The sequence below is a fragment of the Oncorhynchus mykiss genome, chromosome 10 (genome assembly GCF_057628025.1).
Source record: "Oncorhynchus mykiss isolate SJ-2025 chromosome 10, ASM5762802v1, whole genome shotgun sequence".
Lineage (NCBI taxonomy): Eukaryota > Metazoa > Chordata > Actinopteri > Salmoniformes > Salmonidae > Oncorhynchus > Oncorhynchus mykiss.
This window is the reverse complement of record NC_143031.1, coordinates 9,920,001-9,931,281: the sequence shown is the minus strand read 5'-3', so window position 1 is coordinate 9,931,281 and position 11,281 is coordinate 9,920,001. Positions and strand designations below refer to the sequence as shown.

The 11,281-nt window shown below is 42.4% G+C and overlaps 2 protein-coding genes across 2 annotated transcripts in view; both read right to left on the bottom strand.

Moving 5' to 3' along the window:
• Window positions 1–5,353: 5,353 nt before the first annotated feature.
• On the bottom strand, window positions 5,354–8,132 carry foxi3a (forkhead box I3a). The gene is made up of 2 exons (XM_021617551.3): window positions 7,355–8,132; window positions 5,354–7,170 (listed from the first exon to the last, which is right to left on the bottom strand). The coding sequence occupies exons 1-2, from the start codon at window positions 7,947–7,949 to the stop codon at window positions 6,623–6,625; spliced, it is 1,143 nt and encodes a 380-aa protein (XP_021473226.3). The 5' UTR covers window positions 7,950–8,132; the 3' UTR covers window positions 5,354–6,622.
• Window positions 8,133–10,224: 2,092 nt separating this feature from the next.
• lcp2a (lymphocyte cytosolic protein 2a) overlaps window positions 10,225–11,281 on the bottom strand; it is a 14,299-nt gene continuing 13,242 nt past the window's right edge. The window contains exon 22 of the mRNA XM_036989649.2: window positions 10,225–11,086. Within this exon, the coding sequence (XP_036845544.2) occupies window positions 10,934–11,086 (153 nt within the window). The 3' untranslated portion in view covers window positions 10,225–10,933. The remainder of the gene's footprint in view (window positions 11,087–11,281) is intronic.

The window sequence follows — 11,281 nt, the reverse complement described above, 5'->3', positions numbered from 1 at the left end:
TACAACAGGTTGGAACCATACAGAAGGTTGGAACCATACAACAGGTTGGAACCATACAACAGGTTGGAACCATACAGAAGGTTGGAACCATACAGCAGGTTGGAATCATACAGCAGGTTGGAACCATACAGCAGACTGGAACCATACAGAAGGTTGGAACCATACAACAGGTTGGAACCATACAGCACATGCAGCAGGTTGGAACGATACAGCAGACTGGAACCATACAGAATGTTGGAACCATACAGCAGGTTGCAACCATACAGCAGGTTGGAACCATACAGCAGGAAACCTGTCAGCAGCAAACCTGTCTCTGTGTCAAAATGGGTTTATTGGTGGTGCCACTGGTTTGGATTGAAAGTGCTCACATGATGAATGGTACCATTACCAATACCATTACTGGTAATTACCATTACCAGTATGTGGGGTATTACAGTACTATACTTCAATTATTACACAGGAACAACTTTCTAACATTATGATTGTACAGAAATTAGGTAGTCATTCAAAAATCATGTTAAACACTATTATTGCATACAGAGTGAGTCCATGGAACTTGTTATGTAACATGTTAAGCACATTTTTATCCTGAACTTATTTAGGCTTGCCCTAACAAAGGGGTTGAATACTTATTATTCAGCATTTGTTTTTAAAATTAATTTGTAAATATTTCGGAAAACATTTTTCCACTTTGACATTATGGACTTGTATGTAGGCCAGTAACAAACAAAAAGATCGCAATTTTATCAATTTTTAATTTAGGCTGTAACACAACAAAATGTGGAACAAAATCAAGGGGTGTGAATTACTTTCTGAAGTTAGTTCGTTATTTTTCCTAATCTCTCCTCATTTGTCTTTCAAGCATCCACGTGGGTTTGTGTCTTCCTGATATCCAATAAGAAGGGGAGTTGCAGCGTGTCGACCATCTAAATAGAACCAAGTTGTATTTTAGCGCCTGGCCGCCCAGACGCTCATTCCCACGAGCGAGCGGTATGAGTAAAATGATTGAATGAATACATGTCTACATTGCAACGCTCGCGCGGTGAGTTATAAGATAGGGAATCAGGAGAGACGCATTTGAACAGGTAGAGCTGTTTCATCAATTCAGTTTCATCAATACACTATAGACATGACTGAACTTGTGGATAAGCAGAGAGATGTTAACAGCAGGTCGAGGGGGCAGGGTTATTTAAGAAGCTGTTTTGCCCGTTTGGCCTCAGACCAGCCTGGTCTCATAGACTAGACCGGCCAGCCCAGCTTCAGACAGGCCCACACATCTGTGAACTAGAGAAGAACCTCAGGTATATTCTACATGTCACACAGAACAGATTAAAGCCCTCATTTCTACCCATCTGGCAGCTGTTTATCTATTTGACTTGTTAGAGACATTCATTTACATAATACATTTTACATAAAAAAAAATGGGTGTGAAATCCTGGAAAATTGGCCTGGTAAAAATTGTATTCATATTTATTGTATTTACCTTAATTAAATTGGCCTGGCTAAGATTTTGATAGGGGGTCTGAGTTGGTTAGAGTAGACAGTATGTGGCATGAGATGAGAGCGGCAGGTAGCCTAGCTGGGCCATTAACCGAGAAGTTGTTGGTTTATCAAATGCTCTGAAGTGGTTTAAAATCTATCAAAGTGTCCTTGAGCATGGCGCTCTACCCTAATTGCTCCTGTAAGTTGCTCTGGATAACAATGTTTGTTAAATGGCAAAAAAAAAATGTAAAATGGGAAAAAAATGTTTAACTACTGTCATGCAGAAACCTAAAGGCGAAATCTCTAGATTTCCTCATAAGCAACACTGACAGGTACAGTTAAAGAGGCACAAGACCATAAACACAGGGCACACCTACGCTGTCGTTGGTCACCTATCAATCACCTCGACATCTGAAGGGGATGGGCCGTCTCATCATGTCAAGATAGTGGATCCCAGTATTGTGTCAATAAACACATGAGGATGGGGGCCCTGGAGCATGTGGGCGGGGTGGTGGAAGGAATGGGGCTATAGTTCCACATGTGTTGACTGGGTAATGACCTGCTGTGTTCATCCACTGACAGAGGGACTGGACACTTGCCTCTCTGAGGGTTCACTAGGCTAATGAGGCAAGTTGGAGTAATTACTGAATATCACATGACTCCTCCTTACCTTAGGCTATCAAATTGAAATCTATGACTGGACTTTAACTGGACTCACTCTTATATCTTACATTTGAGATACTGCAGAAGTGTGGATTTTGCTCAGCACAAGTTAGAGCAAGGACACATATTTGATGTTTGACACAATTTGGTGTCAAAATCAACCAGTCACAATCACACTCCTTCTCAGAATCAACCAGTCACAATCACACTCCTTCTCAGAATCAACCAGTCACAATCACACTCCTTCTCAAAACTAACCAGTCACAATCACACTCCTTCTCAAAATCAACCAGTCACAATCACACTCTTTCTCAGAATCCACCAGTCACAATCACACTCCTTCTCAGAATCAACCAGTCACAATCACACTCCTTCTCAGAATCAACCAGTCACAATCACACTCCTTCTCAGAATCAACCAGTCACAATCACACTCCTTCTCAAAACTAACCAGTCACAATCACACTCCTTCTCAAAATCAACCAGTCACAAGCACACTATTTCTCAGAGTCTTTACTCCTCCCTCTCCCTCCATGTTAGGGGAACAGTCTTTACTCCTCCCTCTCCCTCCATGTTAGGGGATCAGTCTTTACCCCTCCCTCCATGTTAGGGGGTCAGTCTTTACCCCTCCCTCCATGTTAGAGGATCAGTCTTTACCCCTCCCTCTCCCTCCATGTTAGAGGATCAGTCTTTACCCCTCCCTCTCCCTCCATGTTAGAGGATCAGTCTTTACCCCTCCCTCTCCCTCCATGTTAGAGGATCAGTCTTTACCCCTCCCTCTCCCTCCATGTTAGGGGAACAGTCTTTACCCCTCCCTCTCCCTCCATGTTAGAGGATCAGTCTTTACCCCTCCCTCCATGTTAGAGGATCAGTCTTTACCCCTCCCTCTCCCTCCATGTTAGAGGATCAGTCTTTACCCCTCCCTCTCCCTCCATGTTAGAGGATCAGTCTTTACCCCTCCCTCTCCCTCCATGTTAGAGGATCAGTCTTTACCCCTCCCTCTCCCTCCATGTTAGGGGATCAGTCTTTACCCCTCCCCCTCCCTCCATGTTAGAGGATCAGTCTTTTCTCCTCCCTCCATGTTAGAGGATCAGTCTTTACCCCTCCCTCTCCCTCCATGTTAGGGGATCAGTCTTTACCCCTCCCCCTCCCTCCATGTTAGAGGAACAGTCTTTACTCCTCCCTCTCCCTCCATGTTAGAGGATCAGTCTTTACCCCTCCCTCCATGTTAGAGGATCAGTCTTTACCCCTCCCTCCATGTTAGGGGATCAGTCTTTACCCCTCCCTCTCCCTCCAGACTAGTAGTAACAGGAGAGGAATGGAATGAGGGGTATGACAAGAGGAGAGAGGGATTGGAAGGTGCCGAGGCCTGTAGAGTGGAGAGGATCATTATCCCACCGTCCCTTTCTCCATGTGGTGATCTGTGAGAGTGATCGTTAAACACTTCCCCCTTCTCCTCATTCGCCCCATTAATCCCTTCATTTTCTCACTCCATTTGTACTCTCGGGCCTTTCCACAGATTCTTCATCGCCAAAGATAGACGTGGGAATGGATCCTCAAACCGGTTCTCTAGTCCCCATTTGCTGCCTGCAACTCCGAGGGAGACATGGGGTGCTCTGGTTCCCACGGCTGTAAGCGTTGGGCTACAGATGTTGACCGTAGCATCTCACAGACCTCCTCAATTGAATCTGCTGAGGTGACATGTTTTTCAGCTCGTGTGAATATTGGAGGTGTGAGATTTTAAATGATACTGTCAGCAGTTTTCTTTGTGCTGAGATGAAAGCAAATTGTTAAAGCAAATAGATATATGCCAAACATGTAATGCGCTGAAAAAATTATAATGCTGTCAACTGTCAAACTTGTTGTGAGAAGAGTCTACTTTCACGTTCCCAGGTTGTACAGTTGTGCATGCTCTACGAAACAGCATAGAGAAGCTAAAAAAAGCTTCAAACCAATGGCGTGTTAGAGAGATGTTGAAGACTACGTTTAAGAATGTGAACAGAACTCAATTTTAGTTGTGAAGTGGGTGGGACAGAAATAGGACTGGTGTGGAGTGTACGTTTAAGGAGAAAACTCAAGAAGGAGAGGCCATCCAAAGTTGAGGCCATCCAAAGTTGAGGCCATCCAAAGTTGAAATGCCACACCACCTCCAAACCCTAGCAGAAACGTTAATGGAGTTGTTTAAAGGGCCAATACAGCAATCTTTATCAAATCATTTCAGTTTAATAATCAAATACCTTACTATAATAATTTTCCATTTACAAAAAAAAATGCTTTTTATCATTTTAGCAAAACTATTTCTCAAGGAAGAATTTTGATAGGACTGTCTGGGAGTGGTCTGAGTGGGGAGGGGAAAACTGAAAACTAGCTGCTATTGGCAGAGAGGTTTGGAACTCTCTTTGTTATTGGTCTATTAACCAATTTACCGCCTAGTGATGTCACCAGGCAAGCTGAAACTCCCGCCAATGCAAACAGGCTGATTAGGTCCTGTGTAGATTGTATTTTCATCCAGCAACTATCAGGATATAATATTGATTAAAAAAATCCACACTTTTACAGTGTCAGTTTTATCAGCTGCTGTACAATATGATACAAAACACAGGAAATACATTTTTGACTACACTGGGCCTTTAAAGATTGTATTTGCCAATATGGGAAAAATAACACAATTACAAATAGCCGTCTGTTCATATAGTGTAAAAGGAAATAAATGTGTTAAATAGGTTATTAGGTCTCCAAAAGCATGGCAGACTGATGTTGAGAGGCATGGGCTTGTACCCTGAACACAAGAGGGGCACATAAAGGGAGACAGGTGTGAGGAGAGGGCGCTGTGGCAGTAAGTGGGAGCAAAGGGGAACCTTGAGGAACAAGTTCTGTTGCATTTATCTTTTAGTTCACTGGCTGTCAAACCTGTCTTTTTCCCCCCCTGTTCAGCGTTGTTTAACGGTTTCTTTATCTCCCTCATTTCACAACCTGTCTCTGTGATGTGGATCATTGACTGTAATGGGAGCTTGACTTGTCTTCTCAACCAAAAGCACTGGCAATCACAAATCTTGATCAAACTGTGTTTAAGCACCATGCTAAATAGGAATTTCTGAATTAATCACAACCCAAATAACGTTTTGGGGTTTAAAGTGTGACCATACCCTGTATTTCTCTCTTTTATTCAGTTTTAAATAAATACTCCCAGAAAAATAGCAGTGAGAATGTCTTGTTTATGCTGTTTTTTATTTTACCAATATGAAAAAGCATGAGGACATGACATTTATGTACAGCTCATACACAACCCACACGTTTTCACTAAAGTCAAGAATCCCTCAATAATCATTTGACAGATAGTTCAGTTGATGTTATGAAGACAATACGCGGAACCGCAAACAATATACATATGTACAATCAATTAAGAGAGAGAAAAAAAAACATTGTAAATCACCCACTGTTTAGTATGAGTTCAGTGCACTTTCATTCTCTGCTGGGGAAGACATTCCAGTGAGTTTGTCGAAGACAAGCTGCCCTACGGTCTACACTACACCGTACGGGTTGTTCCACAAAATGAGTGCCTTTTTTGTTGATACTTCAAGTAGAAATTGTGCGCAAATATTTAAAAGCCTGTTATGTTAAATGAAGTGCATGGGAAATTCAATACATCTGAATTATAATACGAATAAAGATTTGCTAAAGTGCCAAACTTCAGCATTTTGACAGGTCCCTCTGTGGCTTCTAGGAAGATTTTAACCCACTTAACCCCAACATTTCTCCAGGTTTTCACCATCATTGTAAAGCCCTGGTTATTATGTTACTTTGGCAAAGTCATTTCTAAAGATGATTATTTATTTAATGTTATTAGTGATTTATTTTAAGGTCAATCCTGTTATGTGAACTGAAATTAAATTTTAAATATGGTGAAGCTATTCCTTTTAAAATCTTTTTTTCAGAAGACACATTGAACATTTAACAGTCATAGCGTAAAAGCAGGTGAGCTGGCTCTACAATCTGTTTTGTGGTGGAAAACTAAGCGGGTCGAGCATAATACCTCAATCCTGTTACCCATAGATAGACAGGCTAGAATTATTTTTTTTATCAATAGACACTAATTTGTGAAGCTTGCTTTCAATTGCCCCTCCCTGTTGCACACAACACGCTTCCATTCCCCCTGTCACAAGGGGATTTATGGCTCATTTAAGATGGTCAACCCTGTTACTTGGCTCTTATTTATTTTTTATTTAAACATTTTTTTTTAACCTTTATTTAACTAGGCAAGTCAGTTAAGAACAAATTCTTCTTTTCAATGACGGCCTAGGAACAGTGGGTTAACTGCCTATTCAGATGGGAAAGGGTGTTTTTTATTAAGTTGAACCAGTGATCTTTATGACAGAATGTTAAAAGTAGGTGAATTTTTTTGTTTTTAAATCTGGCAAATTAAAGTACTCGAAGGCACCTAATTGGTGGAACGACCCAGTAGATGTATCAGTTGTGCTTTACACCTCTGTGCCTTCCCGTGGGTAAAGCATTGAGGCAGAGTCCAGGGCTGGGTATAGTTGGCTGCTGAGCTGGGTGAGGACAGAGTCACTGTAGCCCGCAGGGTAGAGGGGAGGAGAGGAGGAAATGGTAGGCTGCTGTGGATGGGACATACAGACCTCCCACTGAGGCATCGGAGCATTGGGGGAGTAGGAGCCGTATCTCTGGGCCGGAGAGACCCGTTGGGACAGCTCTGTAGCCAGGCTAGGTCTATGGAGGGTATCTGACACTACTGTGTTTGATACCGTCCCCACTTCAGCCATCTGAGACAGGAAGCTGTTCAGGCAGAGGGAGGGGGCTGAGGAGATGGGGGAGGGGCCGCGCTCGGAGGAGCTGGAAACGTCATTCATGTTGTTGTGGTGTTTGGGGCTGGACTCTAACGACTCAGAACCTGAGGAGCCCCCCTCACCAGGCAGGGAGTCCGACTTCCTCTTCCTCTTGCGACGGAAGTTGCCGTTGTCAAACATCTTCTCACAGTTGGGATCCAGGGTCCAGTAGTTACCCTTGCCTATAAGGAGACACATAAGTCATTTTTGTTAAGGAGTTGCTCTCACATAGTTAGGCAAGAGTTAATATTTGTCTTTTTTTCAAGGTTATACTGTACGTGTATACACTTCCCAAACATTGAGTAGGCATGGAACACCTTGAAATTAAAAGATACATTTTAAAAACCAAGTTCCAAACGTTCTTACCTGGATCATCCTCATCTCGGGGCACCTTCTTGAAGCAGTCGTTGAGGGAGAGGTTGTGGCGGATAGAGTTCTGCCACCCGGCCTTGCTCTTGTTGTAGAAGGGGAAGTTGTCTGCAACATATTGGTAGATCTGGCTCAGGGTGAGCCGTCTGTCTTGGCCCCCGTGGATCGCCATGGCAATAAGGGCAGAGTAGGAGTAAGGTGGCCTGGCTAGCTTCATCAGCTCCTCCTGAGAGGGCATGGAGAACCAGCTCAGGTCCCCTACACCACCCCTCGGCGCGCCAGCACCCAGATAGGGCCTCTGCATGTTGTAGAGTTGGGGCACATAGGGCCCACAGACTGGCCCTGTGGGCCCACCTAGGTAGGGCACACTGTTGAGCTCTGGGCCGTTGAACCACAAGTAAGGGTTGGAAGGAGGGCTGGTGTAGTCTCCCAGGTCGTAGGAAGTAGGGGTGGCCTGCTGCGGGCTAGGCAGGGTTGGAGTGCTGTAGAAGTTGTTGCTGTACAGGCTGAACTCTGGAGGCTCCTGTTCGAGGCTAGGGTACTGGGTTCCACAAGGAGGTGGGGAGAGGCCCTGTGGCACAAACGACATCATGCTCACCCACAGACTGATCCTTGGATTGGCAGCTGGTCTCTTCAGTCTAATAAATGGCTCTGGTAAAAAATAAATAAATCTGGATCTCGCTTTTCTTCAGTATTATTTGTTCCTCTGTTTCCAGCTGAGAGGTATTTTCCTTTCACTCTGTATTTAGTGTCCAGTGCAGGTGCATCACAACCTGACACCTGTCTCACCTGATCAATTTATAGTACTACAGCAACACCCATGTCTGCTCTCATTGGGTGTTTCTGTGACTATGTCATTTGAGTGAGTTTAGGCGTGGAGAATTCCCTTTGAATAGGAGGTGAAATTCCACCAGTTCTCCACCAGAAGTTAGTCTAAACTCTGTGAAATGTTTAGCTATTTTAATTTGACATCCAACCATTTACTTAAGAACATTTTAAAGTTGGTTATTTTACAGCAGAACGGGATAATGAGTGCAACATTTACAAATGTTACAGTAATTTAATGTATAACAATTTCAAGACTCAAATATAATATATAAATATAACGTAATATGAATGGATAATTGAATGTCAGTTGAATTTGAAGTTTGTACATTTATTTGTTTTTCCTCTAACATAGTTGTATGTGCAATATGCGACACTGTTTTATTAAAACGATAGGCTCAACATTCCAAGGGGAAACTGCATTTAGGCTTCTTCCTATACATCATTGTATTGCTTCTGAATTATATATTTGTTCTATCCCAAAACTTTTTTCCCCCCTTGTCCATTTCTGAGATGTCACAAACATTTTAGACATCATGCTTGTTGAAATGTAGATTTTTATTCAGAAACAGGTGTTATAAATCCTACAACGAATTGGGTTGGGTGTGAAGCCATTAACACCTTCATCGTCAAAACAGATATGATTGTTAAAACTATTTGTATTATGTATTATTCTCCATCCCGCCATGGATGATTTTAATATAATTTATTTACCCCGCCAAATAATGATTTTAAGAATGCCCTATTCTCCATATTACATTACTGTAAAACATACAATTGTGTTATTTCTCTGCGCATGGACATTTAAAGCTGACAAAATTGACATATCATTAGCAGTTCTGAAATGTCTCTGTTTTGTTTTTCTCGTATAGGAAGCTATACTCGTAGTTTAATTGATAAATGGCCGTGGCCAGGACGCCAGGAATGAATATGCTTCCATTGTAGCGTGCTCTGCAATGCCCATAATAGGATACACAAGAGCGGAGCGCGCTCGGAGATATTTGGTAGTCTGCACACATTGTGCGCGGATTGGTTACCATGGCTTCTTTTTCATGCAGAATAATTCGTTTTTACTGGGGAAGGTAGTATGTACCGCAATGGAATTTTTCGGGGTGGGTGGAAACACAAATATGAGATGAGTGATTCAGGAACGTTATGATTACATGCCTCAGTTCAGTGATCCATGCAGGCTTAGAAGAGTTGTTGTGCTTTTTTTTTTTTTTTACTGCAAACATTTCTGCACAGTCATGTGTCCTGTAATCCAAGCCTGAATATGGGCAGAGACATGATGGCAGTTTGATTGTTTCTGCTTTTCATCATTTGTGAACTTGGAAGTTCCTTCCAAAGATATATCCTACTTTGTCAGCTTAGAGATGGTGTCTCTCTCAAATTGCCTGCAAGGACTGGGCTAAGTGTTCCATGATTCCTTTCAAAGAAACAAATCTCGGAGGTTACCAAGGATGGCAGTTAGTGTGATTATAGTAATCCTCTTCAGTGGTGCTGACACAGACATAACGGCACATCTGTCCCCCCTGGGGGTTTATATTGTCTGTCTGCTGTTGTATTTTACATACTGGATGCTTAAGATCTTCACACTCCAAATGACAAGGCTTGTGTAAATTACAACAGACAAATAAGAGAGATTAGGGACATAAATCTTGTATACGGTCTGATTTCAATACCGATACCGACGGTGAGGCATTGTATTTTACAACAGGTTAGTAGTGCAGATCCGACACGCTTTCGTATTCACTTGCCTAATATTACAGCGCCAGATCAGCAGTAAGGAGCCTTTGGTAATCGTCCATGCTTCAGAGAAGTTAGAGAAACAATGGACGTCGATGATATAAAGTTGAATGAAAAAAAGAACAGAGGTCAGAGGTTGGAACAGAGGTCAGAGGTTGGAACAGAGGTCAGAGGTTGGAACAGAGGTCAGAGGTTGGAACAGAGGTCAGAGGTTGGAACAGAGGTCAGAGGTTGGAACAGAGGTCAGGGAAGTTTTTCCTAGTGTGACCAATGATTTGTAGAATTTCTGCCACAAGTTTCCAATTTAAAAAAAAAATGCAAACGTTTATTTGAAACATTGATAATAGCTATGTTATAGAACATACAGTGTGAGAGATTAAAGAATATAGTTTTCATTTAACCAGTAAACAATGCAGGAAATTGAAACAAAATCCATATTATAAAAGCTCAGCAGTTGTGACTCGACCACCCCACCACCCCACTATTTCCTTACTTGGATAATGTATGCTGCTTCTGATTTATTGCAGAGCTAGCTGCTATTCTAGACCTTTCCATTGCACGTAACAGGGAAATAACAGAGAGCAAACACAAGCATTTACGTAACTACTCACATGGACATGTTCAGCGTCTGTGCTTTCAATACTGAAATAAACAAAATACACATTGAGACAAAAACTAGGAATATTATTGTGTATATGGACTTCTTTCTGAGGCCCATACAGTGAACAGTTGACAGAGATGTACCGTACCTACCATCTCAATCCAAGAGTCACTTGTCTTTATATGAAATGACCTTACATGTAAAAGACTATGAACTGCAATTCAAAGGTTGCATAAGTCCTTCCACCCATAATGTGAGTGGCAGTCCTTTAAAACCACTGTGAATCTTGACTATTGCTCCATGTTATTGTTATCACTCCCCCAGCTGTCTGTTAAAAGGACGGGTAGAGACTTGCTAGTGCTCCGCCTGCTGGGTAGATCAGGGGACACTGGCTCTGCTGTCTGTTAAAAGGACGGGTAGAGACTTGCTAGTGCTCCACCTGCTGGGTAGATCAGGGGACACTGGCTCTGCTGTCCTGATCCACGGTTCTTAGCATCAATCAGCAGAAGAGGTGACTGTCTGTAATGAGCAATGATGTGTGCCACCATCGGATAGGTCTGGAAGATAAAACATGAACCAATACATTAACAGGGCATCATTGAGCTGTGTCATAACAGAAGTTGAAACATAAAATGTAAGATGGCTTGCTGTACATCTAATTGAATCTCGTAGTTGATGTTTTGGCAAAAAAAAAATGGCTATATAACAAACTTTCAGATGACAGATTCATGGATCTAATTCACAAAGCTCAC